This window comes from Anopheles aquasalis, chromosome 3 (assembly GCF_943734665.1).
Source record: "Anopheles aquasalis chromosome 3, idAnoAquaMG_Q_19, whole genome shotgun sequence".
Classification (NCBI taxonomy): Eukaryota; Metazoa; Arthropoda; class Insecta; order Diptera; family Culicidae; genus Anopheles; species Anopheles aquasalis.
In genome coordinates this window covers 53848549-53876048 of record NC_064878.1, presented here as the reverse complement: position 1 = coordinate 53876048, position 27500 = coordinate 53848549, and the positions used below count along the sequence as shown (strand labels likewise).

Below are 27500 nucleotides of genomic sequence, written 5' to 3'. Positions count from 1 at the left end.
GATCTAGGCGAGAAGCATCCTTACTACGGTACCAGCTTATCGCTGATCATTCTCAGCCTGTTCATGCAGGTTGTCGTCGGTTTGGCTATGCTGTACTGCAATAGGTAAGTGTCGATCGGTTAGTTCGAGAAGATCGGACGCGCTAATTTCAACCTCGTATCGATAACGCAAACTGTTTTCGGAACTTCCGCGCCACCAAAGGTACAACATAAGAAACAAGGGAGAAATGAAACGAGCAACGCATGTTAACAATCTATCCGTGGTCGGTGTCTTCATGGTGACGCTGATAAACGTATTTATCTCCACCTTCAACGGGTCACAGGTGGAGATAGTGGGACCTGCTACTACTGCTACTAGCGCAGGTACTAGTAATGTAAGCGATGATGTAGGCATGGACACGTGGTAAACGAGGAGATTGGTTTGATATTAAAAACTATTTTAATATAAAAATAGTTCGTGAAGAGAAGCAAAACCCCTTGACAATAAATGTATCCCTCGAAGGAATGATAAATACAAAACAAACCGCTTCAAAACCCCAATATTCGTGAACTCTCACTTTGCGTATCGAATGCGTCACCAGACCGGCGAGCACGATGAAGTCAAGACGGGAAGTTTGGACCGTAACTCTATCTTATCGGAGCCTATTTGTAAGCCCACACATTGTTTATGACCACTTCGAAACGCTTCCTATACAAGTCGAGACGCGCAGCTTGCTCAGCCGAGAAAGGCCACTTACTTCACGATGAAGCTCGTTGCTGTGCTGGTGGTTTTGTGTGGCTCGTTCTTCGTAAGTGTTTTTGTTCGTAATAACTAAATTTCTGACAACTTAATTCGTTTACGAGTCCTTTATTTCAAAACATACACTGTAGCTGACGAGTGGCAATTTCATAGCGTGTGATTTGGATTTGGAAGATCCGGCCATACTAGCACAATTACCGCAAGAGTGTCAGAACCTGGACGAATCCTCCAGCCAATTGATGAAGCAAGAGGCTATAAGCTTCAAGACGTTCCACAACAAGTTGCTGGAGTATGAGGCTGTACAGGGCAAGCATACGGAGGACGAGATGTACATGGATATGGATTTCCGACGGAGGCTCTACGAACGGGTCGACATTGACTCATGCTCCATAATCGCCGAGCCTTTGGAGGAGCACATAAAGTGTCTCATCGAGAAGCGACAACAAATGATTGATATAATTGGTGCCAGTGTGGTGAATCTACGGTGAAATAATGAACAATCACACGGAGTGATCATGCGTTACAGGCAAAGTGCTACAACTTACATGCGCCTGAGGAATTTAAGAATTCGAACTGTAGAGGCTATCGAAAGCAGTGACAGCGCCGGAGTCCTTATTTAAGTTGGTTTGATCGAATTGTATCATTATTATCATGAACGACAGCAGTGCAGCAAATATCTGAAAAGATGTATAAACGAGCATCGCTTTAAATTGCTTTCACGAGATGAGTTGATGAGTTCAATGGTTCTGTATATTTACCGACACAAGTGAAGACAAATCTAGAGTTAAGATACCGCAAGCTTTCACATAAACCTCCTTTCTTATCAGTGTTAGCATACCATAGCGTGTGATCTGAAATCAAATTATGCAGTAGATTATTCAATAGTTAGACAGAAGGAAGGCTGGTGGTGTGAAAACTCACGCGATGTTCGCCATGCGCTTCGTAGCCTTGAGGAAAGACTTCGAACAGCAGTGTTCCAAGGCGTGTTTGCTACAGGGCAATGCGAAATAAATCGAATCAGAGATAAGAAACAAATACAGGAGATAAACGTCGTCACCAACCTCTCCTTTCAATAAATGATTTGGGTACAGGGGCAACACCAGCAGCACACATTGCATACCGATCCACACTAGATTGTTGACGATAAAGATCGGTTTCGAGTCATTGGTTTGCAGATACTGATAAATTTCCAACAGCAGCACGCTGATAACGTTAATCGCCGCAAACGTGTTGGTGACGATGAGCAGCCCAAAAGACTGTGTGATGTGTTCAATGCAAGCCGCGAGCTGCAGGTAGTACGATTCGCATTGCTCGATCCAGTGTAGCAGTTCACTCTCCGGCGCCAGCTCTCTTATCGCGAGCCGACAATTGAACCGCTGCTGTAGCTTATAGATAAGCAGTACACCGTAAGCATATTGCAGCAGCGAAAGTGCAACCAGAACGTTGGGAATGACGAAGCCGATAAGCGTGAGGAAAGTGGTGTAGATGCCGCCAAAATGATAGAAAACACATGTCAATCCGGTTGCGATCAGGACCGCTAATAAGGCGCAAACGCACTGGAGTCGTCGGCGAAGATACGGTAGTATCCTTTCCCATTCGCCATCATGGAGTGAACAGGCAATGGTGAGAAGCCTCTGGAGGAATCGATTGTAAGCCACGTCCTTTTTGTAGCTTCGCGCGACGGTTAGCAGACTGGCGACGGCACAAAGCACCATCTCGTTGATGTAGAGTGTCGTGGTGAAGAAAGGTATCGATAAGGATACCATCTCTATCACTCCCTTCAAATTGCAGATAATAATACAGATCATCAGTGCAGCAGTGAGCAGACAGCGAGCTTGTTTGAAGTTCGATCGGTACACAAAACTCAGATGGCACGATGACTGCAAGGTAGCGACCGGATATGGGACACTGCATAGCAGTTGACTATAGAATACGAACGGCTTGATGGATGAATAAAGCTTTGCTGCTAGTTGCTCTTTGTTGTACGAGGAACTGGTCATCGTGTCTTCTGCCTGGGCGCCGAGAGACTACTGCAGAGTCGCATCGCGTGTAGAGAGTCATAGTAGCTCAGTCTACATATTATAATAGCTACACAGGACCTCCTTAACGAATTTAGGAATCGGGATAATTACATGCATTAACCAGCGTGCTATGAACATGCACATGGCATCAATGGCACCACCAGAGGAAATTCAATCCCGATAGACAATGCGTTGGAGTTGAAGTAAAGTTCTCCATTATGCTACTCCACGCGTATTAACGAATGACCATCTAATCCTCTAATTCGTTTACGAGTCCTTTATTTCAAAACATGCACTATAGACGACGAGAGAGAAATTCTTAGAGTGCTATTTGGATTTGCAACAATAGAGCAAGCATACGAGATGTACATGGATATGGATTTCCGACGGAGGCCCTACGAACGGGTCGACATTGACTCATGCTCCATAATCGCCGAGCCTTTGGAGGAGCACATAAAGTGTCTCATCGAGAAGCGACAACAAATGATTGATATAATTGGTGTCGATATGGCGAAGCTACGGTGAAATGATAAATAATCACACGGGGTGATCATGCGTTGCCGGCAAAGTGCTACTACTTAAATCCTACTGAGGAATTTAAGATTTCGAACTGTAGAGGGTATCGAAAGCAGTCACAGCGCCGGGGTTCTTATTAACGTTGGTTTGATCGAATTGTATCATTATTATCACGAACGACAGCAGTGCGGCAAATATCTGAAAAGATGTATAAACGAGAACGGACTTAAAATGGTTTCACGAGATGAGTTGATGAGTGGAATGGTTATGTAGCTAGTTTTATATTTACCGACGCAACTGAAGACAAATCTAGAGTTAAGATACCGCAAGCTTTCACACAAACCTCCTTTCTTATCAGTGTTAGCATACCATAGTGTGTGATCTGAAATTATATTAGGTTGTAAATTGTTCAATAGTTAGACAGAAGGAATGCTATTGATGTGATAACTCACGCGATGTTTGCCATGCGCTTCGAAGCCTTGAGGAAAGACTTCGAACAGCAGTGTTCCAAGGCGTGTTTGCTAAAGGGCAATGCGAAATAAAACGAATTAAAGATAAGAAACAAACCCTGACTCGTGTAATATCGCCACCAACCTCTCGTTTCAATAATTGATTTGGGTACAGGGGCAACACTAGCAGCACAGATTGCATACCGATCCACAAAAGATTGTAGGCGATGTAGATCGGTTTCGAGTCATTGGTTTGCAGATACTGATAAATCTCCAGCAGCTGCAAGCTGATAACGTTAATCGTTGCAAAAGTGTTGGTGACGATGAGCAGCCCAAAAGACTGTGTGATGTGTTCAATGCAAGCCGCGAGCTGCAGGTAGTACGATTCGCATTGTTCGATCCAGTGTAGCAATTCACTCTCCGGCACCAGCTCTCTTATCGCTAGCCGACAATTGAACCGCTGCTGCAGTTTATAGATAAGCAGTACACCGTAAGCATATTGCAGCAGCGAAAGTGCAACCAGAATGTTGGGCATGACATAGGCAGCAAACGTGAAGAGAGTAGTGTAGATGCTGCCAAAATGATAGAAATCACATGCCAAAGCGCCAGCGAACAGGGTCGCTAGTAAAGCGCAAACACATTTCAGTCTTCGACAAAGATACGATAGTAGCTCTTCCCATTCGTGTCGATGCAGCGCACATCCTATTGTGAGAACCCTCTGGAGGAATCGATCGTAGGCTACATCCTTTCTGTAACTTCGAGTGACTGTTAGCAGACTGACGATGGCACAGAGCGCTATCTCGTTGATGTAGAGTGTCGTGGTGAAGAAAGGCATCGGAATGGAGGCCATCTGAATCACTCCCATCAAATTGCAGATAATAATACAGATCATCAGTGCAGCAGTGAGCAGACAGCGAGCTTGTTTGAAGTTCGATCGGTACACAAAACTCAGATGGCACGATGACTGCAAGGTAGCGACCGGATATGGGACACTGCATAGCAGTTGACTATAGAATACGAACGGTTTGATGGATGAATAAAGCTTTGCAGCTAATTGCTCTTTGTTGTACGAGGAACTGGTCATCGTGTCTTCTGCCTGGGCGCCTACAGACTACTGAAGTCATAATTGCTCAGTCAGACGTTTACAGGACCTTTTTTAAAATCCATGAATCGTGATAATCATGTGCTAGCATCACCCGGCATGCAAGGTACATGCACGATATTTCCCTAAATGACAAATACAAACTAAATTTCTGATCATCTAATTCAATTACGAGTCCTTTATTTCAAATCATGCAATGTAGTATACTAGCATAGTTGTCGCAAGGGTGCCAGGATCTGGACGAATCCTCCAACCATCTGTTGAAGCATGAGGCTGCAAACTTCAAGACGTTTCACAACAAGCTGCTGGAATATGAGGCAGCAGAGCAGGCATACGGTAGAAGAGATCTACATGGATATGGATTTCCAACGATAACAAATGGTTGATATCATTGCTGCCAGCGTGTGAAGCCTCTGGTGCAAAAGAAGAGCAGTCACGCGGGGTGATCATGCGTTACACACTTACATCTAGGGGATGATTTTAAGATTTTGAAGTGTATAGGCTATCGAGAGCTGTGACTGCGCCGGAGTGTTTATTTATGTTTGCTTTATCAAATTGTATCAGTATAATGATGAACGATAGTAGTGCTGCAAATATCTTAAAATATATGTAAACGAGCAGCATTGAGCAGAATCTTAGCTACACGTGATGAATTGAATAGCTTTATTACTAGATTAATATTTACCGTTGAAAGAGAAGACAAATCTAGTGTAAAGATACCGCAAGCTTTCACAGAAACATCCTTTTTTATCAATGTTAGCATACCATAGCGTGTGATCTGAAAACATATTATGCAGTAGATTGTTCGATAGAAGGAATGCTATTGTTGTGAAAACTCACGCGATGTTCGCCATGCGCTTCGTAGCCTTGAGGAAAGACTTCGAACAGCAGTGTTCCAAGGCGTGTTTGCTAAAGGGAAATGCGAAATAAACCAAATCAGAGATAAGAAACAAACCCTGACTCGTGTAATATCGCCACCAACCTCTCGTTTCAATAATTGATTTGGGTACAGGGGCAACACTAGCAGCACAGATTGCATACCGATCCACAAAAGATTGTAGGCGATGTAGATCGGTTTCGAGTCATTGGTTTGCAGATACTGATAAATTTCTAGCAGCTGCAAGCTGATAACGTTAATCGCCGCAAACGTGTTGGTGACAATGAGCAGCCCAAAAGACTGCGTTACGTGTTCAATGCAAGACGCGAGCTGCAGGTAGTACGATTCGCATTGTTCGATCCAGTGTAGCAATTCACTCTCCGGCACCAGCTCTCTTATCGCTAGCCGACAATTGAAGCGCTGTAACAGCTTATAGATAAGCAGTACACCGTAAGCATATTGCAGCAGCGAAAGTGCAACCAGAACGTTGGGCATGACATAGGCAGCAAGCGAGTAGAGAGTGGTGTAGATGCTGCCAAAATGATAGAAATCACATGCCAACGCTCCCACGAATAGGATTGCTAGTAAAGCGCAAATGCATTGAAGTCGTCGACAAAGATACGGTAGTAGCTCTTTCCATTCGTCCTTATGCAGTGCACATGCTATGGTGAGAAGCCTCTGAAGGAATTGATCGTAAGCCACATCCTTTCTGTAGCTTCGAGCGACGGTTAGCAGACTGACGACAGCACAAAGCACCATTTCATTGATGTAGAGTGTGGCGGTGAAGAAAGGCAGTGGTATGGATACCATATCAATCACTCCCTCCAAACTGCAGATAATGATACAGACCATCAGTGCAGCAGTGAGCAGACAGCGAGCTTGTTTGAAGTTCGATTGGTACGCAAGGCTCTGATGGCACGATGACTGCAAGGTCTCGACCGGATATGGGACACTGCATAGCAGTTGACTATAGAATACGAACGGCTTGATGGATGAATAAAGCTTTGCTGCTAGTTGCTCTTTGTTGTACGAGGAACTGGTCATCGTGTCTTCTGCCTGGGCGCCGAGAGACTACTGCAGAGTCCCATTGCGTGTAGAGAGTCATAACAGCTCAGTCAGACCTACACAGGACATTCTTAACGAATTCATGAATCGTGCAGGATCACCCGGCATGCAATGTACATGCACTTGTCACGCATACATGATTAAATAATCTGAATCCATCTGGTGTGTCTCCTTGGCCTTGTCCTTGTCTCTTTTTGAACAAACATAAAACAGATAAATGCTCATCCCAGCGCAACAGAGGAAGTTATATCTCGGTAGAGAATGCGTTAGAGTACACGTTGAGGTCTCCATACTGCACATCATGCCCAGCAGTAAGAAATGTGCAGCCACAATGAAACCCATTTCGGTGGCAAGTGAGTTACAAGGTTCTGGGTTCATATTTTACATTCGGAATGCTCTTCAACCCTCACTGATCATCAATCAATTGCTCGGCATTGCTCCGCTGCATGTACCATGTTTAAAAAATCGTCCACGGCGTTTAACTAAATGGCAAACACTGCAATCAATCGTTAGCATACTGATCATCGTCCTGGAGCTTGGTGGATACGGGTACAAAGTTGTGTTTCGTTTTCGCGCCAAACACTATCCGTTCTTCAACGGTTTGCTGTACAACCTGGAGATACTGCTGGCCATGAACAACACACTGTTGGCCACTGTAGGCAGCCGCCGGTATTCTCGTGTGTACGATCAAGTGCTGCAACACTTCATAAAGATCCTTCAAAAGAGCGAAATCCACGTACTTGAACTAGACTGGATTAGTGCTTGGTTTAATCGACTGCTTATCGTATCAATCGGCACTTTTCTATTCGCCATCGCTATCGATTGGTTGTCGTGGCAAAACCTTTGCATGACATTTGCGTCCATCTGTTGCGTGCAGCTACCGACCCTATTGACCGCTTTCACGGTGGGTCAGTATTGGTTTGCCGTTACATTTGTCCTGCATGTCTGTCGTCGAATCAATGATCGAATGATCGAAACATCGCTTGACAAACAAAGCGGATCAGCTGATCGGGTGCGATTGCTCGACAGTCTTCGAAAGCAGCATAATACACTGCACGAGTTGATGATATGCATAAATGGAGGATACGGGAAGGTATTACTCAGTACCACTGCCACCATCATCGTCGTGGTCAATGTGGAGTTGTTAGAGTTGTATCAGTACCTTCGCCAGGGTGTTGAATCCGTGTCCAATGGATCACATGTCGTGTATGCCGTCATGTGGCTGCTGATCCACATTGGTTTGCTGCTGCTAATGGTCTATCCGAACCATTCCATGGATCATGAGGTACAAGAGCTTCCTTTAGAAATACTGTAATCTGGATTAAACTGAACCTAAATTGTTCATTCCATAGCGTCGACGAACTGGATTGCTTCTTTACGAGCTGTTTGGAACCAGCAACAAAGAGGAAAACGAGACAGTAAGAGAGTTATGTTAATGGCAGTTTGTTAACAAGACTCTAAGCACAACTTGTACTGTTACAGGTGATTCGGTTTTCAAGACAAATTCTCCTTCAACGTGAAGGATACCGTGCATGCGATATTGTTCCCTTGAATCTATCTATTATCGCTACGGTATGTGCTGAGTTAGATAGATAGACTTAACAAATGTTTGAATTAATATCTATTTTTTCAGCTTATTGGAGGATTGAGCACGGGATTTGCCATCTTAATACAGTTTGCATCAAAATGACGACCATTGCGGTCGACCATTGTGAGCCAGCTGGCAAGATTGAGTAATTAGCTAAATGCACCGTTAACGGAAAACCAATGGTGTTTTTAAACATAACAGCAATCTTAGTTGAAGAATGCATTGGATTTCCCATAATTTGAAGTTGGGCACACTGCACTCAAGCACACGGGCTTTTCTGAAGAGACTGTAAAGTCATTGAGTGAATTGAGTATGTTTCTTTCTTGTCCTTTGAAAAATTTTAATCGATAAACTAGCAAATCATACAACCAAACAAAGAGAATCCATCCTCGGTGCACTTTAAAATAAAACTTAATCTTATCTAAATCTTTATTATGATAATGTGATCAACATTAAACTTGTACAGTGGTGTAGATTAAACAAACTATTCAGTCTGGTGACGTTGGATTCATCCTTGGAAAGTGCTCCGTAATACCACTCGTCAGTGATCCAGATTTATGATCGCGTGGCTGTCTGGTCAGGAGCTAAAGCATCACGATGCACTTTTGACGCTGAGCTCCACTTAGGCGTTATCGATTAGGGAACAGTCGGATCCGGAAGTGTTGTTTGTTGATCGATAAGCAATTAATCGGTTCGGCTAGTGTGCGATCAACGAACGATGAGGATTCATTTACGATCGCCAGCAGACGTCATCTTTCCTTTGTTGTGGACAATCAACCTTCGAGTGGTCGAAGTCATTCCTATAAAAGAGATACTCATTTCCAGGGAACAGTATCAATCGAGCTTCAGTGTTCCAACGAAAACATACATCAAACCACGAGAAGATTCGAAATGCTGCGCGGTATCACGGTGCTAGCGGCTATCTGCCTCGTGGTAGGGGCCAACAACATCCCCAAGCTCGTCCTGGATGACGGTTACGTGAACCGTGTGGTCGGTGGACAAGAGGCAGAGGAAGGCTCGGCACCGTACCAGGTATCGCTGCAGTTTTCGTTTTGGGGCCACAACTGTGGAGGTTCCATCATTAGTGAGCGCTGGGTTCTCACCGCAGCTCACTGTCTTGTTAGGTAAGTTTGTTCTCAAGCGATAGGAATTCTCCCGTTTGTTTAACAAAAAGGGAATCCTTTTGCAGTAAAGATCCGGAAGAACTGGAGGTGCTGGTTGGTACGAATAGCCTGAAGGAAGGAGGTGAACGATACAAGGTAGACAAGCTGTTCACCCACAGCCGCTACAGTCTCCCACAACAGTTCAACAACGACATTGGTCTGGTGCGTCTGGCAACTCCGATCAAATTCTCAAGCACCGTTAAGAGCATTGAATACTCGGAACATGTGGTACCGGTGAATGCTACGGTGCGATTGACCGGCTGGGGACTCACCAGTGCCGGCGGTTCGGTTCCGACCAAGCTGCAGACCATTGACTTGCGTACGCTGAGCAATGAAGACTGCAAGAAGAAGAGCGGTGACCCGCGTAACGTTGACATCGGCCACGTTTGCACACTGACTCGCACTGGCGAAGGCGCTTGCAATGTAAGTTTCTGACCTTCTACCAATGGTGATTTCGTCAATTTCTCTTAACTTTTAAATATATTTTGTATGCTTACAGGGAGATTCCGGTGGCCCGCTGGTATACGACGATAAGGTTATCGGGGTTGTAAACTTTGGAGTTCCATGTGCGCTCGGCTATCCGGATGGATTTGCCCGCGTGTCCTACTACCATGACTGGATCCGTACAACCGTCGCCAACAACTGATCTGTTCGGATGAACAATACAAGCTGTCGAGGTTCTTTTGAGCATTGAGCATTACTGTTGAGCATACTACATCACAGTAACATTATGATGGACATGATTAATGGAAATAAAATGAAAAACAAAAGATAACTTTCACATGATTCTTTTTGATACATTATTTCATTTGCACAAATTAGGGGGGGTGGGGGGGCTAATACGGTTAAATCGAGCCGAAAAATGGCTTTTTTGACGAGATACCGTTCAACCTATTTTTTTCAAATGAATATTATATTAAAATACATCTTTTCAAGAATATTTGGTTGTATTTTGGGGAAGATTTGTTAAAAACTACATTCATGGCATATAATTTACAAAGGCGCTTTTATCAAAAGGTATTTTTTTCCGGTGCCCATCGTAGCCGTGTGCCGGGTTATTTCAAATCAGCAGAAGCATTTTGTAGCTTTGAGCGACGGTTAGCAGACTGACGACGGCACAAAGCACCATCTCATTGATGTAGAGTGTGGCGGTGAAGAAAGGTATCGGTATGGAGACTATATCAATCACTCCCTCAATTTATTGCAATTTGTTAGCATGGCTCTATGCTCAATTTGTATTGTTACAGGTGATTCGGTTTTCAAGACAAATTCTCCTTCAGCGTGAAGGATACCGTGCATGCGATATTGTTCCCTTGAATCTATCTATTATCGCTACGGTATGTGCTGAGTTAGATAGATTAACTAATGTTTTAATTATTATCTATTTTTTCAGCTTATTGGAGGATTGAGCAGGGGATTTGCCATCTTAATACAGTTTGCATCGAAATGACGACCGTTGCGGTCGACTGAGCCAGCTCGCAAGATGGATTAATCTGTTAAATGCACGGTCAATGGACTAATAAAGAGGACCGCAATATAAAAAAGCCATTGGTGTTTTTAAACATAACAGCAATCTTAGTTGAAGAACGAATTGGATTTCCCATAATTTGAAGTTGGGCAGACTGCACTCAAGCACGCGGGCTTATCCTTCCTTTGTTGTGGACAATCAACCTTCGAGTGGTCGAAGTAATTCCTATAAAAGAGATACTCATTTCCAGGGAACAGTATCAATCGAGCTTCAGTGTTCCAACGAAAACATACATCAAACCACGAGAAGATTCGAAATGCTGCGCGGTATCACGGTGCTATCGGCTATCTGCCTCGTGGTAGGGGCCAACAACATCCCCAAGCTCGTCCTGGATGACGGTTACGTGAACCGTGTGGTCGGTGGACAAGAGGCAGAGGAAGGCTCGGCACCGTACCAGGTATCGCTGCAGGTTTCGTTTTGGGGCCACAACTGTGGAGGTTCCATCATTAGTGAGCGCTGGGTTCTCACCGCAGCTCACTGTCTTGTTGGGTAAGTTTGTTCTCAAGCGATAGGAATTCTCTCGTTTGTTTAACAAAAAGGGAATCCTTTTGCAGTAATGATCCGGAAGAACTGGAGGTGCTGGTTGGTACGAATAGCCTGAAGGAAGGAGGTGAACGATACAAGGTAGACAAGCTGTTCACCCACAGCCGCTATAATCGGCCTCAGTTCCACAACGACATTGGTCTGGTGCGTCTGGCAACTCCGATCAAATTCTCAAGCACCGTTAAGAGCGTTGAATACTCGGAACATGTGGTACCGGTGAATGCTACGGTGCGATTGACCGGCTGGGGACGCACCAGTGCCGGCGGTTCGGTTCCGACCAAGCTGCAGACCATTGACTTGCGTACGCTGAGCAATGAAGACTGCAAGAAGAAGAGCGGTGACCCGCGTAACGTTGACATCGGCCACGTTTGCACACTGACTCGCACTGGCGAAGGCGCTTGCAATGTAAGTTTCTGACCTTCTACCAATTGTGATTTCGTCAATTTCTCTTAACTTTTAAATATATTTTGTATGCTTACAGGGAGATTCCGGTGGCCCGCTGGTATACGACGATAAGGTTATCGGAGTTGTAAACTTTGGAGTTCCATGTGCGCTCGGCTATCCGGATGGATTTGCCCGCGTGTCCTACTACCATGACTGGATCCGTACAACCGTCGCCAACAACTGATCTGTTCGGATGAACAATACAAGCTGTCGAGGTTCTTTTGAGCATTGAGCATTACTGTTGAGCATACTACATCACAGTAACATTATGATGGACATGATTAATGGAAATAAAATGAAAAACAAAAGATAACTTTCACATGATTCTTTTTGATACATTATTTCATTTGCACAAATTAGGGGGGGTGGGGGGGCTAATACGGTTAAATCGAGCCGAAAAATGGCTTTTTTGACGAGATACCGTTCAACCTATTTTTTTCAAATGAATATTATATTAAAATACATCTTTTCAAGAATATTTGGTTGTATTTTGGGGAAGATTTGTTAAAAACTACATTCATGGCATATAATTTACAAAGGCGCTTTTATCAAAAGGTATTTTTTTCCGGTGCCCATCGTAGCCGTGTGCCGGGTTATTTCAAATCAGCAGAAGCATTTTGTAGCTTTGAGCGACGGTTAGCAGACTGACGACGGCACAAAGCACCATCTCATTGATGTAGAGTGTGGCGGTGAAGAAAGGTATCGGTATGGAGACTATATCAATCACTCCCTCAATTTATTGCAATTTGTTAGCATGGCTCTATGCTCAATTTGTATTGTTACAGGTGATTCGGTTTTCAAGACAAATTCTCCTTCAGCGTGAAGGATACCGTGCATGCGATATTGTTCCCTTGAATCTATCTATTATCGCTACGGTATGTGCTGAGTTAGATAGATTAACTAATGTTTTAATTATTATCTATTTTTTCAGCTTATTGGAGGATTGAGCAGGGGATTTGCCATCTTAATACAGTTTGCATCGAAATGACGACCGTTGCGGTCGACTGAGCCAGCTCGCAAGATGGATTAATCTGTTAAATGCACGGTCAATGGACTAATAAAGAGGACCGCAATATAAAAAAGCCATTGGTGTTTTTAAACATAACAGCAATCTTAGTTGAAGAACGAATTGGATTTCCCATAATTTGAAGTTGGGCAGACTGCACTCAAGCACGCGGGCTTATCCTTCCTTTGTTGTGGACAATCAACCTTCGAGTGGTCGAAGTAATTCCTATAAAAGAGATACTCATTTCCAGGGAACAGTATCAATCGAGCTTCAGTGTTCCAACGAAAACATACATAAAACCACGAGAAGATTCGAAATGCTGCGCGGTATCACGGTGCTATCGGCTATCTGCCTCGTGGTAGGGGCCAACAACATCCCCAAGCTCGTCCTGGATGACGGTTACGTGAACCGTGTGGTCGGTGGACAAGAGGCAGAGGAAGGCTCGGCACCGTACCAGGTATCGCTGCAGGTTTCGTCATGGGGTCACAACTGTGGAGGTTCCATCATTAGTGAGCGGTGGGTTCTCACCGCAGCTCACTGTATCTTTGGGTAAGTTTGTTCTCAAGCGATGAGAAATCCTTCGTTTGTTTAACAAAAAGTAAATCCTTTTGCAGTTACGAGCCGAAAGTACTAGAGGTGCTTGTTGGTACGAATAGCCTGAGGGAAGGAGGTGAACGATACAAGGTAGACAAGCTGTTCACCCACAGCCGCTACAGTCTCCCACAACAGTTCAACAACGACATTGCTCTGCTGCGTCTGGCAACTCCGATCAAATTTTCAAGCACCGTTAAGAGCATCGAATACTCGGAGCATGTGGTACCGGTGAATGCTACGGTACGATTGACCGGCTGGGGTCACACCAGTGCCGGCGGTTCGGTTCCGACCAAACTGCAGACTATCGACCTACGCACGCTGAGCAATGAAGACTGCAAGAAGAAGAGCGGTGACCCGCGTAACGTTGACATCGGCCACGTTTGCACGCTGACTCGCACTGGCGAAGGCGCTTGCAATGTAAGTTTCTGAGCTTCTACCAATGGTGATTTCGTTAATTTCTCTTAACGTTTAAATATGTTTTTTTGCATGGTTACAGGGCGATTCCGGTGGTCCGCTTGTGTACGACGATAAGGTTATCGGGGTTGTAAACTTTGGTGTTCCATGTGCGCTCGGGTATGCGGATGGATTTGCCCGCGTGTCTTACTATCATGACTGGATCCGTACAACCGTCGCCAACAACTGATCTGTTCGGATGAACAATACAAGCTGTCGAGGTTCTTTTGAGCATTAAAAATAAAATGAAAAACAAAAGATAACTTTCACATGGTTTTCTTTGTTACATTATGTAATTTGCACTAAGTTTAATTCGTGTGATACATACGGCTCGTCCGTCATCATATATGTTTAAAAAAAAAGGTTAATTCGTGGCTAGTTTTTGACGATTGTTTGTGAAGAAACCTTTCAATCCGATTTTTTCAAATGAATGTTATATTAAACTACAGCTATTCAAGAATATTTGGTTGTATTTTGGGGAAGATTCCGGTGCCCATCGTAGCCGTGTGCCAGATCATCTAAAATAAACAAATCAGCATTTTTTTTGCTAAACTATAAGTTTATTTAGGAAGCCCCGTTGAGTTTTTGAGGAAATATCAATTTTTCGATTTTTGGCAGATTTTTCGTGTTTCAAAAAGCGATCCACTTGATGGTGACGGATTGATCAAACATCAAACCGGGTTCGCCGCCTTAAAAGGGCAAGTCTTCGGATACGCATTAGTAAGGGCTCAATTTAAACGGTTCATAGCTGCGTGATGGATCATCAGAAAAATACAAATCAGTATTCTTTTCATAGATTATAAATTTATCCAGGTAGCCTCGTCGAGTTTTTATTGAATTTTCCATTTTTCTTTAGCTTTAATGCGAACTTTGTAGATAGTATGAAGCTCTAATGATTACCTCGTGCTTATGCTCTTCAGGACTGTAAAGCTGCTTTTGAAGTAGTTATTGAATCAACAACCTTTTCGTAAACTAAATCGTCCCACAACAAAGACCATTCAGTGAACAACTCATTAATCCGTATCAGCAAACTCGTTTTTATGATGCCCGGCAGTGCTCTCAAAAGTGTTTATGATATTTTATAATCCTTCGAAGAGTGTTTTGAATCGATCGAAGCGCTTATATAGCGCTTCAAGATGCACCAAAACACCAGACGCATGCGAGTTCTCTCCCCAGTGAAAAGTGCCAACAGGAAACAAGTCTTCAAAGATGAAGCCAATCATCACAGTGTTGGCTACGATCAGCATTATTGTAGAAGCCCAGCACGTTCCCGGTACGCATCACAACCGCGTGGTAGGTGGACAAGATGCAGCAGAAAGCTCTGCTCCGTATCAAGTATCACTGCAGCTTGCCGATATTGGCCACTTTTGCGGTGGTTCTATTTTAAACGATCGCTGGATCCTGACTGCAGCTCATTGTCTTAAAGAGTAATTTGATGATTTCATTGCTATGCTTTTTTAAATAAAAAATAAAATTATGATTTATGATCTTGTAGAAAAGATGCAGCAGATCTGGAGGTGTTAGCGGGCACCAATAGCCTGAAGGACGGTGGCCAACGGTACCGCGTGGACCGACTGTTTTCCCACAGCCGCTACAACCGACCCCAGTTTCATAATGACATTGGACTGGTGCATCTGGCATCACCAATACAATTCTCCAGCAAAGTCCAGAGCATTGAGTACTCAGAACATGACTTGCCAGCGAACGTCACGGTGCGATTAACAGGCTGGGGTTTACTAGACGTTTGGGGTCCAACACCAACGCAGCTACAAACCATCGATCTGCTCACACTGACTAACAAGGAATGTAAAGAGCAGATTAAACTGAATCCCCATAATGTGGACATCGGACATGTCTGCACTCTAACCAAACAAGGCGAAGGTGCTTGCAATGTAAGTCAATTGCGTCGATGTGGCTCGGGTGGTGTATTTTTATCATTTTTTTTCGCCTACAGGGTGATTCCGGTGGTCCACTCGTGTTCGAGGACAAGCTGGTAGGTGTGGTAAACTTTGGCATACCGTGTGCTACCGGAATTCCCGATGTGTTTGCGCGACTTTCGTACTACCATGACTGGATACGCACCACCATCGCCATCAATTCTTTAGTGGGATGAATAAATTTTCTTTCAATAGCTCAAGAACTTCTGTGTCCCATTTGCATGGTGGTAGATCGGCTGATGGCGGAAGGAAAATAGTGGAACCATCGCAACCCTCAAGGAGACCGATTGTATGCTAAGCCAGATAAATAAGGAAGCGGAGTTCGTCTTCCGAAGTGAAGTGAATGGCAGCTCTTCGTTTAGCATACTGCGTTAGCTTGGGCGCAAGAGAGACCTTCGCATCGCTAGCGAGATGAGCCACCGAGCGCGCTCATCACAGTAACCAACGCCGCTGAAACTATTTCCCTTCACTCACCAAACAGTCAGTTCGTTCGTTCGTTTCGGCGTCTTTTCGGACGGAAGTTCCCCATTTTTCGGATCCAAATTAAACGTGTAAGATCATCATCGACCGGCATGAACTGTTCGTGTTCTAGCGAGCGTTGTCCGCACCTGCAGTACCTGAGGACACTGCTGGATAACAACCAGAAGCGGCAGTTGGCCGCACCGAAGCATGCCGACAGCCAGACACCGGCGAACCTGGATTACCGGGCAATCTGGCAACGCTGGAAGCCGTCGATAATGGAAGCGATCCGGCTGTCCGGATGTGCCCTCGAGACGACGGCCATCGTCTGGGCAGAGTTTGCCCGGGCCTGCCTTCAGCTGTGCCTCCACGTACTGAACACGAACTGGTAAGGTCCTCATCTGGCTTTGGGTCGCGTTGGTTCGGTTCGCTGCCCATCCTAATGCGTTTGCTGTTCTCTTGCCACGCTAGTTCCACGAATTTGTTCCTGTTCTTCTGCGTATCGCTCATCTGGGCGATGCTGCGAGGTGCACTGTCAAGGTGAAGAGCGTGCGGTGGCACGCACAAAGTTCGGAAAATCGGAAGCCCGGAACTGCCTCGTAGAAGTGGAGAAGGGGTTTAATGAGCCAATGATGACCCTCACCGGCGAAAGATAGCGATGATGTCGTGCGGAAGAGTAGAACAAACTGGTTTACCACGAAAAAAAGCCATAAGATTCCGGAATTAAAATGCAAGCACGCGGTGGATCTCCAATTGGCACGCGTCTTCTGCAGGCTACCACGGGAGGTACACTATGGGCCGAATTGAAACAATGGATGTGAGAAACCACCGATGTGGTGCGTGCGCTCGAGTGCTACTGCTACACGATTGACCTCCGTAAATTCGTTCGGATGACAAGTTGAAGGCAGAATACGTTGGTTCAATACCGGACATCTTGTAATTGTGCAAAGGCGCCGCGGTTCGCGTCGGATCTGCACTGCAGGCTGCAGGTGGTTCCCATGGCTAATCGGGCATCGCGCACGCGGGGCCACCAAGAGCGTTCAATTAAAGGAGATAAAAGCTAGCCAGTAGTCTGTAGTCTTCGGGCTATATTGCGAGAGCGGTGGCGGTGGCACATTGGCCATCGGGCAGGAAGTAGTGCCGCATCCAATTGGCTAAAGGCTTCGTGGCGTGTTAATGTTGCTGCACTGCGCGATAATTAATATTTTCCGGTCAGCGGCCACCTGTGGCCCGAGGGTGGGCCCTGTTGTAATAAGTGCCGCAGGGGGAAAAGGGCCCTCGGTGACGTCGCAGAACAGAATGACGAACGCTCGGACGAACCGGGAATGATCCTAGGATACCGCCAAGGGTCCGGTCGATGATTATTTCTGGTGACGCGAATGGTTTTACGGAGGGGGCGTCCGATAAGTTACATGGGACCTGTACCTTTGCTGTGCCCACAGTAGATAAGTCCTGTAATCCGTGGCAGTGCTTCGTGGAACTCAACTTCCCTTCAAGCACAGAAGGACGTGGATCAAAAGATAATATCCGAAAATGCAAAAAAAAATCCGTTTCGAAACCAATTGGTTTAGTAACTAAAAATCTAAATTTAAATTCACATTCTGATTCCCTACTGCCCTTTTCTGGTTACTCACATATTTTAGAAACACTCCGAAATCCAATGTTTAACAATTTTCTCTAAGAAATCCCATAAACCGGCTAGGAGGATAGACCCAACGCCGTACCGAACCGACCCCATCTGGGGGCGCGCGAAAATGAAGCAAAATTAGCAGAAAACAAGTTGCTCCGTGGTCACCGTGGACCTGGTCTGTCTTTGGTTTCAGCTTCTTCAACACCTCGATAAGCGGCAGCAAAAAACACAATCACCCGCATTGAGCGCTGAGATAGTAAAGTTCTGATTAGAAATTTTCTCATCGCCCACATCGCCCGGCCATCCCTTGTGCGCTGCGAGGATGCGAGATGATTCCCATTAAATTGCATCGCTCCGTCCCCGGGAATGATTTCGTTTTCTTTTTTCCACTACAGATTGACAAGCTTCGACGACACAGGGGTACGGGTGCATCAATTTGATGAGATTTGATGAGACTTTCTGGTTCTTGACTTGCGCGTTCTTCTCACTTTTTACTCAACGCCAATCCAGCCAGCCAGCCAGCCAGCCAACAAGTCCAACCGTACCCATCTCCGGCTACCATCGGTCGCTTAATTGATTCATCAACGAGCTGATAAACGCTGGCTACCGACGATCGCTTCTAGCCGGTCGAGTGGTTTTGGCGTTTGGCTTTTGATCTGTCGCCTCCCGCGCGGGGGCCGCTGGCAACGAACCTTGTCTCAGTTCGTCTCCAAAGATGGCCCCGGTGGCGCCTTGCGTCATTATGCGACGCGATGCGTCTCGCCGATGATGGATTCGATATCGATTTGTCAAACGTCCGAAAAAGAAAACCCAAACCGGTGGCGATGTGTGTGACCTTTCGGTGGAGGGTGGAGAGGGCTGGGGGAGTTGCATTTCACCGCTTTGCTCACACGATCCGGAACGATCCATTTCAATGTCAGGATATTGCACCCGCAACAAAGGTGCGATCGGTGCGAAAAACGAAACCAAAAACAAAAAAAAAACCAAAGAGTAAACCTCACACCGTTGGCCATTTTGTAATCGCCACCACCATCCTTTTGCATTGGAGAAACCGTATACGATCGCGAACGCTGGCGCTGACGCTGAGGACGCGTGCAAAGATCGGTGAATGAAGTGGAAAAGTCGGACTCCACGGGCTGGTGCGAGGATGCGAAGGAAGCATGATCGTGAGAAAAGGGGTCGCGCGCGCTGGATTGTACGAGAGCAGGCGGTGGAGGAGGGTGCTTGCGCAAAAAAGGATGAACGGAGCGCATAACGAAAGAGTGAGATGACCTAGCGCGAGTGATTAACGCCGACGGAAAAGTGATTGTACGCTGCGCCGAATGGCAATGAAAAAGGCACACCCTCCACGGGGTTGTAGCGAGCTTTTCCTAGGTCATCGGTCTTCGCTTTATTTGCCGTTTGTCACAGCACCGCGGAGCCGCGGAGTGTCACGCTGTGTCGCGTTGTGATGTTTAGCGCTTTTCTTTCTCATTGAGTTTGATGCTCGCGATCGCATTACCATACATCTTGGGCAATCTTTCAAATTGTGGCCGATTGCATTATCGAGCTATTAGCTAATGGTTGAATCGGTTGGATTGGTTGGAATGTTGTCACACTGATTTTTTTTTCTTTCTTTTCAATTTAACCTTGTCACACTTCACAATTTGGAGGGGTTTCCGGTCTCGACTGTCTCATTGCCCGCCTCATTAATTAACTAAAAAAGGATCGTTAAACACATTATATGCGGTACTACATAAAAAGAATCTTAGCTGAAAAGCACATTAATGGAATGCACTTTCTTACAAAAAAACATAAAAAGGTTCGCCGCTTTCTCTAGCGCGCAAGTTCTTTGTCCGTATTCGGGCCGAAAGAATGCTTAATTAGCTAGATTCACAAATATACAGCCAAACAAAGCGCATCTGCACCAAGAACACCGTGGGCAAAAGTCCATAAAATGGCGCTCTCTCTGAAAAAAAAAAACACGCTTCTTCCGCATCCCAACACTGGCGGTGTTGCATCCCAACACTGGCGGGCACTGGCCGCAACCACCGCAGCAGAAGCAGCAGCAGCATCGTTCCTGTCAATGAAGTCATCGAATCTCGCATTCATCACTTCATCATTCTATCTCTCCACCACCCTCACTGCTATTACCAGCCACCCAGCAGTCGGCAGCATCAGCGTCACTCCCACTGCACCCCCCCCCCCTCCCCTTCTCCACCCCTGCCACCCTCCGATTAGTGGCGCTTCGATGCCGCGGTGAGGTTTTCTTCGCGCGAATCCGCCACCCTGCTAGTCAGTCTGACTACGGCTACGATCGCGAACGGAGGTAGCAGCCGCACTATAGTCGCTCTTCGAAACAAAAAAAAGAAACACCAAAATCAAAGCGGAACGAAGAACTTGCGCGATCGAGCAAGCGACGTACCCCCCAAAAACCGAGTGACCGGACAGAGCGGTGTGGCGGACGGGCGCGCGCGGTTTTGTCTGTTGTGTAATAGAACTGACCAGTGGCACGCGAACCGTCGCTAGACAGAGAGAGAGAGAGAGAGAGGGTAGTGGAGTGCACTGACATAAAACGTGAATGGGGGTGTGAATAAATTAAGTTTGAGTAGTGAGTTCATTTAGTGCTGGTCGCGGTGGTCCAGCGTAAGAAGGGCTTAGAGAGTGTTACCGAAGGACGTACGTTCCATCGGAGAGTGTTTAAAAGTGAAACCGAAGACAGGGTTTGGTGCTCGCTTCGTCCCTTTTGGTGTAATACCAGGCACCCAAGTTCTGGCTCCTGGTTCTGGATTCTGGCCACAGAGAACCAAAGCGTAGCGAATCCGTATGATTATGCTGGCTAACGGTTGTTCCCAGTGAGCCTAAGAGACACAAAGCATCGGAACAGAATTTCTCCCCAGAATCCCCTCATCACAGTAGAACGCTAGACTTTCGGCACGCGTGACAGAACGCGGAAAAGTGTTCTAGTGACGCCTCCGGCACCACCGCAAAGACACATTCCGCGTCACGGTTTGGTGGTTTGGTCGCGCGACCACGGTGACGACGGCGACGATTCTGATGACACTTCGTTCATCGGCCGCTGCATGCCACAGCCTGACGACGTTTAAAAGACAATAATTTGCTTTCGCGCCGCTCTACGCGCGTAAACACCCAGCGCCAACGGTGCCCGATCATTTCCCGAGGAACGGGAACCCCCGGCGGGGCTGAACTAGATTAAGACGTTCCAGTAGCAGCCAGGCCTCTCGGTGGGAATCGGAATCATCAGGCACCCAACCAAGCGCCAACGGGATTGTTTGACGCGCGTGTCCACGCGGTGGATCTGAAACGTTATTGATTTTCGGCCAACAAAATGACTCAATCCAGGTGAGTAGAGAAGCACGCGGGATGCTACACCGAATTGTTTAATAACAAACGACACCCTTTGGGCTAAAGCAGCGAGCGAGTAGTCGCAGTCTGCAGCTAAAGCAGCGAGCGAGTAGTCATCGTTAGTTCGTTTGCTTAGAAGCCCCGGGGCTAACTGTACTTTTAGAAGGAACAGCAGCTGTGGTAGCTGCATAGAACGGAGCATTCCGGCAGTCGAGAGAACCAACAACCGGTGTTCTATTTGTGATGATCCAATGAACTCCCAGTTTGTTGGTTTTCGCTGGTAAATCGGCGCATCTCTTCATACATCATTTGATCAGTCGATCGATCTCGCACGTTGGGGCAGTTAGAGCAATCATAAGCGATTTGGTTCGGTTTTGTGATGCTCCTGCGAGTACGATCAGCAAGAACAAGCTTAAGAACTCCGGCAAAACATTTTGCATTCCTTTCAATTCGGTTGCTAACAGATGTTGGCTGGTCGATCGCTACATTATTTGCACAACTTTGGAGCGCAGTTGATACAGGACTCGATGAGCTGCTCTGTAGCTGATCCTTCGCTACGAGACTGTGGGTGCGATCGTCGCGCAAATCGCGTGAAATCCAATTTGCCAGCTGGACCCTAACAACACAATTACCTGACCTAACAAGATCAAAGTACCGGCCGCCAGTCAGTCAAAGACCCCAAGATGAGAGATCGGGAGTGTCGGGAATTTGCTCGACAACACGCTCGAGAACCACGCTCATCCCTCAGCCAACCAACACAAACATACACATCGTTCCAGATGTTGCACTATCATCAAACGAATTGGCGTCGGCGCAACGCCTCCTCAATCGCAAACGGTCAAAACGGAAATGAATTGGAAACAGCGGTAATTGAAAAACATAAAGAACTTGCGCCGTCCACCGACTGCAAGGGAGCGGCAATGTGTGGAGGTTGGGTTAAGAATTAACAAAACAAAAAAAAAACCGGCGGCTACTAACACCTCTCCAATGGGAAGATGTCCCACAGATCGCATCTCGCACACTGCCGACTCCCGAGCAGAGAAGAAGAAGAAGAAGGCTATCAAAAACACATCGACATCACTCGCTCGCTCGCTCGCTCGCTGCGACGATCGTGGCAGGAGGTCGCAGCGCACCCAGCGGAAGCAATAAACGGAACACTAATCCTGGCACTTCCGGGACTCCCACCCGGGCTGACCGTGGGAGTTCGGTGCCTGCCGTGCGCCAAGTCTTTCGTGTCTCTGGTGCACAGCATGGGCGCTGCATCTGATCGCGCGAGTGCATCGGCGAAGCGATTGCTTTTAGCGATTTGGAACAATTCCCATCGGGGGGGTGGCCAATGACGTGCACCACCCTGCCCCCCTGCCCTCCTCGCCTTCCCGTGCACATTTTTATCTCGCTGACCTGCATTCCTCCCGGGACCCCGGGGGATCCGGGTGATAATATCGCGCACATTCCCCTCGGGTGTTCAATTATCTCTCGCAGGAAATTTCATGCGAAATCGCCAACGTTCCATCGCGGCCATTTTCGCTGATCGTCGATGTAATCACCATTAACACCTCTTTGGGCGGCAGCAACAGGTCTCCCATTTTGCGTCACTTACACGGGGCCCGGTCATGATCGATGATCTATTTTGCGGCGATTGGGGCAAAAGGTAAATTGAATTGGCTCGCAGCCGCTCGCCGGCCGTGGTCGACCACAAACTCAAAAGAACCCAGTTTGACCCAGTTCGGGGGGCCGAAAAAGGCCAATCTATTCAAAGACCGCTTCCGGCCGCTGCTTGTGCTTGAAAGCGCCTAGAATGAACTCGCGCTTGGGGTTATAAAAAAGAGAAGCCAATGGGTTTTTATAGTCACCGTCAGTCTCCTTGGGATCAGCGGCAGTGTTCTAGATTTTCCCCGAGAGCTCACCGAGCTCACCTTCCGATGTCTTTCTGGGGAGCCTGGCGAGTGCATCTCACTTCCCGCACTGCCATAATTTGTTCTGTTTTATTACGGTGCGGTGCGGCTGGTGGCATTGGTGCCGCGGTGTTCGGCCACGGTGAATTATGGCGCACCGGGAAGCAGGTCAAACCGCACCGTCGTGGCGGAAGTTGGCGCATCGCGGAAGCGACCGCGAATTACCAGCGTCCAAACCGCGTCATTCGCTGCCGCCTCCCGAGCGCCTGTTCTGATTCGTTCTGTGGGTTTCGCCGGAAAATTGTCGTCGGAAGCGTGGTACTCAATCAGAACCCGTTGCAGAACCTGGTGCTGGAGCTGGCGTTCGTCGTCGTCGTCGTTGTCGTCGTCATTACAACCGCATTGACATCGCACGGAACGTGTCAGCGCGGATAACAGAGAGCGTGCACCCACCCGCCCCCCGGGGGGATAACCGTTACGTCAAGCACGGCGATCGGCTCGACGGCATCGCTTTGGCTTCTTTGGCTGATTGATGGGTTGAACTTACCGGTTGGCGGCAATGGTCCATCATGGTCGCGTTTCGATTGTAAATGTTTTGGCGCACCGCACTCGAAGAAGCATCGTTCGTTCGCTGGCTCGCGAATAATTATCTTCCTGTGCAATTTCGCATTTTTACGCATCGCTCCAGTTGCTGAGAAAGATTTGAGGGGAGCGGGAGGTAGGGGCGGAAGACAATGATCGCTTGATCGCCGTCAGCATTCAGCATTGCCTTCCTCTGTTTCTTTTTTTCTTGGAGGTCTCGAGGGGGGTCGGGGAAATCCATAAAAAGCTGCTTGGATAATATCCGCCCAATAAAGCTGGCCTGCAATGAAGCGGCTGGCCAGCGAGAGTGGAAAGATCCACCGCTCCGCGACGATCAAGGTAGGTCATGGATTCGCAATCTCCCCCGGGGGGAAGGTGGGGGCCAAGATGCGCGTGCTTGGATCGTGTTCACACAAATCTAGCGCTCGTGCGTGGTCCTTATCGCGATGGGTCCGATCAGTGCGGTTTAATGATCTCGAAAAGCAACCTAACGACGGACCACGACGACGACGACGACTGACGATCGAACTCACCTCACTGAAGTCGGAATAATCATGCGGACACACGGTCTGCGCACGGATCTGCTGGGTGTGTGGACTATGTTATGCCCTCCGGCCGTCCGGGTCAGGGAAGCAGATCGACGAAGGGGTTCAAAAGGCACAGATCTCAGTCTAATATGCCAAATATTTCTCATTGTTTCAGATTACGTCACGCGGCGGGGAGTCGCCAGCACCGGGCTTTCATCATTGTGGCGGTGGCACAGGTGAGTTATTAGTTCATGTCGGTGGCAAGAGACCGAACGGTGGAGAATGAGCAGAAGGGAGGACGCGACGCGTGGCCCAGGTTCGAGGAGAAGCGCGATGCATAAGTCTACACACGCGGGTGCATCCAGCCGTGGCCATTCCGGCTAGGAGGAAACGGACTAGCGGCAGCTGGCCCACTCAGCGCCACTCTGCACAAATCATCTTCACCGTAGCATGGGGGTGGAGGGGTTTTAGAGTGGACGTGGAAAGTAGAAATGAAATTGAGAGCGGATTCCGGTGGTTTGGATGGCCTAAATTCTTATACAAGACATGCGCGTGTTTTTTTGAGGAATAAAGGACTTTATTCGATAACTTCCACATCAACATTTCAAAAGTGAAGGTTTAGAAATTGGTTTTTGGATATTTGAACTTTTAAGAAACTTCTTGGATCGATGAAGACTTCTAGAAAGTGCTAAAACGACGAGAAACAATCCCATAAAATACCTGCTATTCCGGAAGATATTACACAATACTTTTGCTCCGAATTCGAATTCCTATTCTAGACCCTGCTCTTCACACTCCTGGCACGCGGTGCATCCGGTATTACGACGACAATCTCTCCTGTTAGCTTCCAGCCGCACAACGTCACCAGCCCTGTGGACGGTACTGGGCACGATCTAGTGCCGGCAGCTTCAGCCCTAACGACCGCTAGCCACCGACCACCATTGGCGGCCACCAGCAACGGTGCGGTCAACATCAACCCACCCTCAACCGCAGCACCGAAGGTGCAACGCAAACGAGGCAGCATCAGTGGCGGCAAGGTAACAAGGTGTCCCCTGCGACTCACCAAATGCACCAATGCGTACGCGAATTTCAATCGCATTTCAATTTCACAGAAGAATGTTGTGGTACAGCAGCCGGTCCCGGTTGGCCACCACCAGTCGGCACCGTCGGCCCCCAGCGATAACAACGCCAACAATTCGCGCGAAGCACTGTCGCACGAGGGCAGCGAACCGGTAAGTGTCCACCAACGGGCGATCCACCTGTGTCTGTGATCTGTGTCACTACGCCAACCGCCATCGTCGCCACGGCCAAAGGGGTGTAGGTCCGATTATCGAATTAACCGGCTCCCCCCCCCCCCTCCCCTTCCGCCACCAAATCGAATCGAATCCACCGAGGGATGAAGCGACAGCGGCGAATCGTTGCGGAACGGTAACGTCGAACGTCATAGCAGAGCTGCATCCCATTAACCCATTGTCCTAGCCCCCCGGGCGGGCCGGTCAGTGGAAGGGATCCACGTAAGCTGCCAGCGGCCAGCTGTGGCCGTAGACGAAAGCAAAAGTTCATTGATACATTTCTTAGGTCGGAGGCTCAGAGCAGATGGCTCGGTGAGGGCACTGTAGAGATGATAGTGCCACAAGAACCAGCGTACGATGTGGCCCGACGTAGCACGGCTCAACGGTCTAACGAACGAGCAAACCTTCCCTCTATTATGAACTTACGCAATGGTGGCTGGTGGCTGTAGCACCATAGCACCGGCCGGCACTGGGCTGGGGTACGCGGTTGCAATTAGTTGTAACTCACCGAAAGCACCAGCAAAAGCGGGAAGACGCATATCTTAGTTCCGATTGGGTGGTTTTGTGTGTTTTACTAGGCTCGAACACGCGTCTGCTTGTCTGTGTTGTTTTTACTGAGGCGGCTGGCGAGGGCGGTGACGAGTGGTGCGTCTAGTTCCACCGCGCCAACCACCATCGAATGCAGTCGTTGTGCTTGTTTGCTTTGCTGTTTTTTTTATTTTTGACGCTGTTCAACACAAAAGGTACTTTAGGGACAGCGAAGCAGTATCCAGCGAGAGGGTATTTAAAATCTCCAAATAATCTGTGCACTGCACAGTGTCATCTTCTTCTGAGAATTTCCTGTTTTTGCTGAGACTCATGCTACACAAAGGAATGTCATGGTTGCAACCAAACCTGCAATAATACCTCCATCTAGCCCATCTAAAGAGCTGCACAGAGCGAGGTAGAGGTGCGATTCGATTCGCACTGGGACATTCGTCCGGATGCGCATCGTCGTCCCGTCCCAGCTAACGGCAACTGCAACGGTTCACGTTAAAGCGTGGCGACCGAATCGTTCGTTCTTACCGTTGTTGCCTCATTCTGTACCGCGGCACAGGGTGCAGCGAAACTGCATCATCGTCTGAACCATCAAAGCATAAGATTACATACAGGAGAGCGGGCGAAAAAAGGAGCACAGCCTTTGGTCGTCTTTATGTCCGACGAATGTGTCATATTGTGGTGTTTCCGGTTTATCTCTGCGCTCGCGTGTGTGCTCAGGAAGCCGCGTGAATTTGAATAACGGCTACTGCCGGTGACCTCAAGCTGGACACTAGCGTGGCTAATAAGCAGCAAGCCTCTTGTCACAACTGCTGTTCTGCGTGCGCGGTTGATACGTGGTGCCCCTTTTCCGAAACGCAAGAATGGTGATGGTCAAGAACGTTGCCACCAACGGTGACTTTCTTGGACGCGACCAACCTTTCTGCTAGATCACAGCAAGCGAAATACAATCCGCGGCCGCAGTAGCTTCTTCAAGTTCAGTGCAACGCAACGGCTACTACAGAGCGCAAACACCCTTCGTCGGCACAAGAGAAAAAAAAACAAACAAAAGAAGCAACCCCCGTCGGCCCAGCTAGTTGACCGCGCTGCGCGTTCGGCGGTGTCGGTGCCGGTGGGTGTGTAGGCCCGCGCGCTTCACGCCCGCGCCGTGACCTCGACGGTTCTGCATCGAAAATGAAGGTTTTGGTGCTATTCTGATTGGAAAGATAA

At 47.5% G+C, this 27500-nt stretch overlaps 12 protein-coding genes across 17 annotated transcripts in view; 9 read left to right on the top strand and 3 right to left on the bottom strand.

The window, feature by feature from the left end:
* Positions 1-463, top strand: part of LOC126575573 (ninjurin-B-like) — a 1142-nt gene extending 679 nt beyond the window's left edge. For both annotated transcript variants that reach the window (XM_050236330.1, XM_050236329.1), the window contains exons 4-5: positions 1-104; positions 202-463. The exon at positions 1-104 is cut by the window's left edge and continues 120 nt beyond it. In XM_050236330.1, coding sequence (XP_050092287.1) covers positions 1-104; positions 202-406 — 309 coding nt within the window. In that variant the 3' untranslated portion in view covers positions 407-463. The remainder of the gene's footprint in view (positions 105-201) is intronic.
* A 233-nt stretch (positions 464-696) lies between these two features.
* LOC126575575 (uncharacterized) lies at positions 697-1798 on the top strand. The gene is made up of 2 exons (XM_050236331.1): positions 697-787; positions 870-1798. The coding sequence occupies exons 1-2, from the start codon at positions 743-745 to the stop codon at positions 1224-1226; spliced, it is 402 nt and encodes a 133-aa protein (XP_050092288.1). The 5' UTR covers positions 697-742; the 3' UTR covers positions 1227-1798.
* Positions 831-3112, bottom strand: LOC126575567 (uncharacterized). The gene is made up of 4 exons (XM_050236319.1): positions 1800-3112; positions 1660-1728; positions 1497-1589; positions 831-1415 (listed from the first exon to the last, which is right to left on the bottom strand). Exons 1-4 carry the CDS (start codon positions 2736-2738, stop codon positions 1299-1301), a joined length of 1218 nt encoding a protein of 405 aa, XP_050092276.1. The 5' UTR covers positions 2739-3112; the 3' UTR covers positions 831-1298.
* Positions 3113-3239: 127 nt separating this feature from the next.
* Positions 3240-4903, bottom strand: LOC126575568 (uncharacterized). Of its 2 annotated transcripts, XM_050236320.1 has the most exons (4): positions 3870-4903; positions 3728-3796; positions 3565-3657; positions 3240-3473 (listed from the first exon to the last, which is right to left on the bottom strand). In XM_050236320.1, the coding sequence occupies exons 1-4, from the start codon at positions 4806-4808 to the stop codon at positions 3357-3359; spliced, it is 1218 nt and encodes a 405-aa protein (XP_050092277.1). In that variant the 5' UTR covers positions 4809-4903; the 3' UTR covers positions 3240-3356. The 2 variants fall into 2 exon arrangements, with proteins under 2 accessions (XP_050092277.1, XP_050092279.1); XM_050236322.1 differs by lacking the exon at positions 3728-3796 and having other exon boundaries at positions 3843-4903.
* Positions 4904-4989: 86 nt separating this feature from the next.
* On the bottom strand, positions 4990-6872 carry LOC126575569 (uncharacterized). 4 transcript variants are annotated; one of them, XM_050236324.1, is made up of 5 exons: positions 5809-6872; positions 5667-5735; positions 5512-5604; positions 5292-5423; positions 4990-5173 (listed from the first exon to the last, which is right to left on the bottom strand). In XM_050236324.1, exons 1-4 carry the CDS (start codon positions 6745-6747, stop codon positions 5307-5309), a joined length of 1218 nt encoding a protein of 405 aa, XP_050092281.1. In that variant the 5' UTR covers positions 6748-6872; the 3' UTR covers positions 4990-5173; positions 5292-5306. The 4 variants fall into 4 exon arrangements, 3 of the variants coding, with proteins under 3 accessions (XP_050092281.1, XP_050092280.1, XP_050092282.1); XR_007608268.1 differs by having other exon boundaries at positions 5162-5173; positions 5292-5413; XM_050236323.1 differs by having other exon boundaries at positions 4990-5423.
* A 214-nt stretch (positions 6873-7086) lies between these two features.
* Positions 7087-11328, top strand: LOC126576784 (uncharacterized). The gene is made up of 6 exons (XM_050238089.1): positions 7087-7121; positions 7282-7423; positions 7646-8053; positions 8121-8186; positions 10767-10856; positions 10913-11328. Exons 1-6 carry the CDS (start codon positions 7087-7089, stop codon positions 10967-10969), a joined length of 798 nt encoding a protein of 265 aa, XP_050094046.1. The 3' UTR covers positions 10970-11328.
* Positions 9197-10294, top strand: LOC126575576 (chymotrypsin-1-like). Its single transcript, XM_050236332.1, has 3 exons — positions 9197-9480; positions 9546-9942; positions 10019-10294. The coding sequence occupies exons 1-3, from the start codon at positions 9248-9250 to the stop codon at positions 10163-10165; spliced, it is 777 nt and encodes a 258-aa protein (XP_050092289.1). The 5' UTR covers positions 9197-9247; the 3' UTR covers positions 10166-10294.
* LOC126575571 (chymotrypsin-2-like) lies at positions 11282-12347 on the top strand. The gene is made up of 3 exons (XM_050236327.1): positions 11282-11536; positions 11602-11995; positions 12072-12347. Exons 1-3 carry the CDS (start codon positions 11304-11306, stop codon positions 12216-12218), a joined length of 774 nt encoding a protein of 257 aa, XP_050092284.1. The 5' UTR covers positions 11282-11303; the 3' UTR covers positions 12219-12347.
* Positions 12348-13306: 959 nt separating this feature from the next.
* Positions 13307-14350, top strand: LOC126575577 (chymotrypsin-1-like). The gene is made up of 3 exons (XM_050236334.1): positions 13307-13589; positions 13655-14051; positions 14131-14350. Exons 1-3 carry the CDS (start codon positions 13357-13359, stop codon positions 14275-14277), a joined length of 777 nt encoding a protein of 258 aa, XP_050092291.1. The 5' UTR covers positions 13307-13356; the 3' UTR covers positions 14278-14350.
* Positions 14351-15243: 893 nt separating this feature from the next.
* Positions 15244-16215, top strand: LOC126575572 (chymotrypsin-2-like). Its single transcript, XM_050236328.1, has 3 exons — positions 15244-15514; positions 15583-15979; positions 16042-16215. The coding sequence occupies exons 1-3, from the start codon at positions 15297-15299 to the stop codon at positions 16198-16200; spliced, it is 774 nt and encodes a 257-aa protein (XP_050092285.1). The 5' UTR covers positions 15244-15296; the 3' UTR covers positions 16201-16215.
* A 278-nt stretch (positions 16216-16493) lies between these two features.
* LOC126575772 (uncharacterized) lies at positions 16494-17968 on the top strand. The gene is made up of 2 exons (XM_050236630.1): positions 16494-16871; positions 16955-17968. Exons 1-2 carry the CDS (start codon positions 16597-16599, stop codon positions 17025-17027), a joined length of 348 nt encoding a protein of 115 aa, XP_050092587.1. The 5' UTR covers positions 16494-16596; the 3' UTR covers positions 17028-17968.
* A 3473-nt stretch (positions 17969-21441) lies between these two features.
* The window catches only part of LOC126576783 (uncharacterized), a 9239-nt gene continuing 3180 nt past the window's right edge, over positions 21442-27500 (top strand). Inside the window, exons 1-4 of the mRNA XM_050238088.1 lie at positions 21442-21455; positions 24638-24698; positions 25242-25499; positions 25575-25694. Of these exons, the coding sequence (XP_050094045.1) occupies positions 21442-21455; positions 24638-24698; positions 25242-25499; positions 25575-25694 (453 nt within the window). The remainder of the gene's footprint in view (positions 21456-24637; positions 24699-25241; positions 25500-25574; positions 25695-27500) is intronic.